Source organism: Parus major, chromosome 26 (assembly GCF_001522545.3).
Source record: "Parus major isolate Abel chromosome 26, Parus_major1.1, whole genome shotgun sequence".
In the NCBI taxonomy this organism is placed as follows: Eukaryota; Metazoa; Chordata; class Aves; order Passeriformes; family Paridae; genus Parus; species Parus major.
In genome coordinates this window covers 3,778,318-3,784,617 of record NC_031795.1, presented here as the reverse complement: position 1 = coordinate 3,784,617, position 6,300 = coordinate 3,778,318, and the positions used below count along the sequence as shown (strand labels likewise).

At 57.2% G+C, this 6,300-nt stretch overlaps 1 protein-coding gene across 2 annotated transcripts in view; it reads right to left on the bottom strand.

Annotated features, from left to right (window-relative positions):
* Nucleotides 1-6,300, bottom strand: part of FOXP4 (forkhead box P4) — a 36,109-nt gene that overhangs the window by 16,799 nt on the left and 13,010 nt on the right. For both annotated transcript variants that reach the window (XM_033519920.1, XM_015650965.3), the window contains exons 3-4: nucleotides 3,668-3,790; nucleotides 1,925-2,011 (exon numbers count right to left, since the gene is read on the bottom strand). In XM_033519920.1, the coding sequence (XP_033375811.1) occupies nucleotides 1,925-2,011; nucleotides 3,668-3,790 (210 nt within the window). The remainder of the gene's footprint in view (nucleotides 1-1,924; nucleotides 2,012-3,667; nucleotides 3,791-6,300) is intronic.

Genomic DNA, 6,300 nt, shown 5'->3' with positions numbered 1-6,300 from the left:
CAGGAGATGCTGCCCCTGCCCCAGGGAGATCAGAGCTGCTCCTCCAGGAGATGCTGCCATCCTGGTGCCCTTCTCACCTGCAGATCCCGCTCCGAGCTGCTGACTCACAGCAGTGCCAAGAGGAGCCCTTGGAATAAGGCGGAGGGGATGCAGAAGGAGCTGGATTTACAAATCCTGCAGCGGGACAGGAATTGAATCTGGCAGTGGCTTTCCATGAAAGGTGCAGGGGAAGCTCTGTGGAGGCATCCCAGACATTCCAGCTCCTCCCTGAGTTTCAGGGAAGCCATAGCAGGACCATTCCCAGCAGGCAAACATCAACACAGACTTTAGGAACATCAGCTTCCCAATTTTTTGGTGTGAAACCAAAGCTTACCCAAGGATTTTGAGGAAGGAAAACACTGACATCCCCTCGCTGGGACCCCCCTCAGTGCTTTTCCCAGCTGGAAAGCTGGACCTACACCCCTCCAGCAACATCCAACACCCCTTCCCCCTCCTGCTACACCCTTTCTTGTTGGATAAATTTCCCATCTCCTCTGTACCATTTAATTAAAAGTTAACACGCGCTTTTTAAAGCAGAGCCCGCTAAGCAAGCGCTTTGTTAGAGCTTAATTATATCCCTGCTCGGTGCTGCAAGAGAACATCGCCAGGGCCAGCAGGAAAGTCCTTGAGGAAGCTCACATTTACGCCTCCCCCGTTTCCCGGAGCACCAGCAGCTCCTGGAGATGGCTCTGATAACCCTGAGCCTGTAAATGCACCAACATCCCACACTGAGAGCCTGGCTGAGGCTGGAGCAGGTGACCCTGAGCCACTGCAGCCACACTGGTCCCCTGATGCCAACGTGGCTTTGCCATTGAGTCCCCTTTGTGCCACCCCAACACAGAGTCTGGACTTAAAATCTTCCCTCCCTGCCAAAAATCTGAGTTTCAAGTGCTGGGTGTCTGTCAGGGTACTGGATTTTGGGTGGAGTGACGGCCACAAACAGCCCCAGCAGCTCTGCTTGCACCAGGGATGTGGAGGGAGTGGCTCAGGAGCTCGTCCCTTGTCACTGGGAACTCATGGAAGGACACTCAGCAGAGGGGCAGCAATGCCAGACATGATCTCTGCAAAAATGCACTGCAAAAAAACCCTGTCTGAAGCATTTTAGGAAGAGAGAAAGGGCAAAAATACCCAAGGAAAAGGAAGGGAGCAGTGGTGTCTGCTGGTTGGGCTCTGTCCCCAGCCTCTGTGTGACCAGCACGGCCCCAAAACACAGCCACAACCCCTTGGGGGGCATCACTGTGCCCTTGGGAACAAAACCTGCTGTGGAAAGGGGGTTCACAGGAGCATAAAATGAGTCTCCACCTTGCACCAGCCTGCCCAGCACTGCCAACTGGGGAGCTGAGAGCCCTGCCCACCTCAGAGTCTCCTGAGGAAAAGCCCTTTGCTGGGATCACTGCTGTTTCTCACATTCCCTGCGCTTTGGAGAGCCGCCCTTCCTGCAGGAAAAGCTCTGCTTCGGCTGCCACCTGCCCAGCCCTGCCCAGCCACCAGGGCACTGCTGCGCCAGCTCAGCCAGGACTGGGCTGCCCAAGCTGAGCCTGGCAGGGCAAGGGCTGGGCTGAGCCTTCCCTGATCTCACCACGGCGGGATTTGGGGAGTCCTCACTCTGTGCTGGGGGGCTGGGACCTGTCCCTGGCACCAGAGAGGCCCCTCTGGTGCTGGTGCCACACACCCCACATCTTGTGGATGCACCAGGTCACAGGGAAGGAGGAAGAGGAGGAGGAAATGGAGGAGGAAGAACAACTCCCAGTGATTGGACTGGCCACCCTGGCACATCCAGAGCAGGATGTCCCCATGTCCCATCCCTGTGGCTCCCTGGGCTGCTGGGGTCCAGTTTTAATTTGCTGCCAGCTCTGCTGGCCCGGTGCCCTCCAGGTGAGCTCACCTCTTTGGGTTGCTGCTTTCCGGCTTGCTGCTGGGTCAACAGCTGCAGGTGAAGCTGCTCCTGCTGCTTCTTGTAGTATTCCTGCAGCTGGGAAGGGGAGAGAGCAGCAGGATCAGCAGAGGAACCACCCTGTTCCCACCTCACCACCCCGTGCCCAGCACTGAGGCTTCGGCACAGCCATGCCAGCTCCTGGCACTGTCACCAGGGCAGGCTCCCTGTGTCACCCGGTGCAGGGTGGGAGGGAAAGGACCCACCAGGGGAGTCAGGGCAGCAGAGAAGCCCTGGGCACGCATTGCCAAAGGCTCTGCATCCCCATGGCCCTTGAACCTCCCCAGTGCCCACCCTGCTGTTTATTTTAATGCCAACCCACTGCCCCTTGAGAGAAAAGTAGGCTGGCACATCACAGAGCATTTCAGGGTGGGGAAAGTCCAGTTTTGGCATGATGGGACCCCAAAACACCCCTGACAAGTGCTGTGAGAGGCAGTGGGGTCCCAGCTGGGGAGGACCAGAAGCAGATGGGACCCCTGGCCTGTGAGAGCTGGGGGTTCAGTCCTGCAGTCAAAACAGCCCCTCAAATCAAAGCAGAGGTGTTTCTGAGCCATTAAAACAGGGATAAACCCCCTGGATCCACAGGGAGCCACCAGAAAAGGTCCCAGTGCCCACATGCAGCACTGGGATCTGCTGGCATCGCTGCCAGCTCTTGCCCTGGCCCCTAAATAAACCGTGGGTGATGGATTTGCTGCGTGCAGGGAGGGGGAGAAAGGCACGGGGAGGTCAGAGAGACCCCCCAGCCCCCTCGCAGGGGCTCAGGAATGTCCCTGGGGATGTCGGGAAGCCTTTATCAGCTCGGGGCTGCCGGCAGCGAGTGGCTGTTTGTGTCGGAGAACAGGTTTGGAGGGGCTGGGTGTTTACCCCTGAGCCAGCCCGAGCCAGGGCGCTGCGGCGTGGCCGGGCTGGGAGCAGGAACATTGGGTCAGGGGTGAGAGGTGTGATGTTTGGTTTGCTGCCGGTGGAGAATGTGAGCTATTCCGGCCTGGGTTGTTTAATTTGCAGTCAAACGTGTTTCTTTATCCGGCTCCAAAGAGGCTTGTGGAAGGACCCACCCAGGGTAGTGTTTACCCTTTGTTCTTTCCCTGGGGCCAACCTTGAATCCTTATCAGCCTGTTTGGAGTAAACAGGTACTGGAGGCAGGAGGAAGGGTGTGGAGGATGCTTGTGGGGTTTCTCCCTCTCTCCCTCCTTCCCGCCGGCGGGAGCTGTTTACCCAAGCAGACCTATTTTGTTTCAGAGTGGAAATCTGCTATTTTTCTCCTTCTCCTCGTTTTTCTTCCCTCCCCATCGGAGTAAAATCCCTGGAAAAGCCTAGAAAGGCCATGAGAAACAAACCTCAGCTCTGGAGCTGGACACAGGCACCTGCCCAAAGCCCAGCAGTGGCCACGGGGGCTCTACCTGGGGCACATCGAACCAAGAGCATCCACCCCAACCCCGGCTTTGCCCAGGAGCTGGGCAGCCCCAAATCCCTGAGCAGGAATTTTGTAGGTTTTGAGACCCTGGCTCAGGGTGGCAGCACCAGCACTGTCAGCACCTGCAGCTCTTTTCAACCCTGGACGTGCTGGGAATCCCAAAGGAAACATGTGGAAAGCAGAAGGAGGAAAGGACCCATTCTTCTGCCTCCAACAAACTCCAGCATTCCCAGACCCCGGTGGGAATTGCCTGGCTGGATGCAGCTCCAGTGCAGCATTACCTGTTGCAGCATTATCGCCTGCTGCTGCTGCAGGAGAGCCTGGAGCTGGGGCGGGGACAGGATCTGCTGCATCTGCTGCGGCGTGATCATCTGCGGGGACATCATGGCCACGGACACGGGGACCTGCAACAGCAAGGACACGTCACCACTCCCAACCCCGACCCGCAAAACTCGCCCCAAACACCAGCAGTGCCTCTCCCAGAGCATCCTCCGTGTCTCCCACATCTCTGTCACCTCTGGGTGAAGCCCCTGGCCACTGCTCTGTCCCCTGGGACATGGCAATGGCAGGGAGGTGTCCCCTGGTGCTGCTGGCACCAGGATGAAGCTTCCTGAACCATGAGCTCCCCCACAGCAAGCTGAGGGCTCTCCTTTAAATGCAATTTAACTGGGGGAACTGGGCACCAAACCACAGCTCCCTCCCCTGCTGGGAGCATGGGAAGGGTGGAGGGAAAAGCCAGGGAAGTGGGAAGATACCGATCACCCAAATAACTCTGCAGAGCACCGAGGAAGAGGTTACGGGGTTCTCCAGACACATCAAAGCTTTACCTCCAGCTGACACCAGTAACTCCTGTAATTACTGTGCCAAGAGGAGGGAGGGCCGAGGGAACCTGCCAGCCTCTGCCTTTGGTTATCAAAACACGGGTCCACACCCCAGGCAAAGCTCCTGGGAAGGTGTCAGTGATGGATCCCAGCCCTGCTGGGTCCTGCCCAGGTGGAGCAATGCCCGGATGGAGCCATCAGGAGCTGCCTCGTCCTGGCCTTCCACTGATTCCACAAGCCCAAAGCCCTTCCTGAGGCTCTGGGCAGGGTAAGGGCCTCACTGTAATTTAATGACCCTCCTGGACGCCTCCTATTCCTGGGAAAGCAAATAAGAATTGCTGGGTAGGAGCCACCAGCAGCCACAGGCTCTTCCAGGGGATCCCAGGAAGAAGCAGCAACTCCTTGACATGTGGGATGGGACAGAGCACAAGCCAGGATCCAGCTGCACGCCAAGGATCCAGTTCTGATCCAAACTAAACAACTCCTCAGCCCAGCATCTCAGGACCTCAAAGAGCAGAGAAACCCAGCAAAGTCCTGCTGAGACCCTGCTTCCTGCTGGTCTCACCTGGCCAGGACCCCCCGTCATGCCCAGGCTGCCCAGTCTGGACCCCTCCCAGCCACTCCAGCGGGGATGGGACCACAGGGTGGCCCCTTGCAGTCCCTCCCATCTGTGATGGGTGTCCAGCTGACCTTCAAGGGAGATTGCAAAGCCTTATCTATTTACTCAGGCACTCTGCTGCAGGGAGGCGTGGGACACGGAGCGAGCTCTGTTTGTCACCAGCGTTTCCCCCTCCAGCCACCTCCGTGGCAGAGCTATTGATTAATTCCTCTGACTTCCCACCCAAGGGCTTGGAGCTCAGGAATGAGCCCCAGCACCCTGCAAGGCTCTGGCACCCACCAGAGAGCCCCGAGCCCTCCTTGGCACCAGCACCCAGTGAAGAGCTGCTGTTTGAGCACCAGGTGCTCCCAGCCAGCTGTGCCAAGCCTCGGGTGAACATCTGGGCAGGAGGGAAGCTGGCGAGGAGAGCGAAGTGCGCGCCCAGGAGCGCCGCTAATTTCCCTCTGCCAATTCATCAGCCGGCAACGTGCTCGGAATGAGAGCCCCTAATTAATTGCTCCTCCACATCCCCCCCAGCCCGGGAGGGCTCCCTGCCCCCTCCCCCGGCCCCTCGAACACGTTTGCTGGCATTTTCAAATCGGAGGCATCCTAATTACCGGAGAGTTATAACACCTTCCATTTCTCGCCCAGCGGACTGACACCCTGTCAAGAGCAAAGAGAATTGCCAGAGGTTTTGACAACACTAATTGCCCCTATAATCTAAAAACACAAAGGAGAGGCGATTAGTCGAGAGGGCCCCAGCTCTCGATCCGACACGAGGTTTTCACAATGTTACAAGAAAACAAAAGTGATGCTTTTTAGAGTTTGATGGCTGCTAACAAAAGCAGAATTATATTTTCATACAACCTTTGTCTGCATTAAATGGCTTTTTTTTTCCTCCCCCCCTACTCGGATGCAGAGCTGACACGGAGAAATGGTGGTGGATCCATGTGGGGGTGAGGTGGGAATGGGGTGAACTTGACAGGGGCAGCTCTGCAGCTTCCTTGGTTCCCGTGAAGAATTTCCCCAAGCGTGGAAAACGTTCCTCTCCCAGTTAAGGTTTCCAGGGAAAGCACCAACTTTTAGTAAAAGAGGAAGTTCCAACTTACAGGTGGTTTTGCTCCCATTCATCCTATGCCTTGTGAATGTTCCAGCACTGCCTTGACCCCAGTGTGGGCCAGCAAACCCCACTGCTGGGGGTTCTCTGTCCCAAGCTCTGGTGACAGTGACAGCTGCCTCTGTTGGGGACAGAGGGAGAGCTGCTGCTCTGGCAAAACGAGATGGGGATGGAAATGGGGCTGGAAATGTCCATCCCAACCTGGCCAAAAGCCCCACAGGGACACACCTCAGGGTGGCCCTGGGACATCCCTTCACCTGGAGCAGTGGCCCTCGGTGACAAGATTGCCCATGGCAGGGAATGAGGCCAGCCTGGCATCCCTGGGTGACAGCAGGATCTGGGCAGAAACTACCTCAAAACCTGGGATGCAGGTGGTCA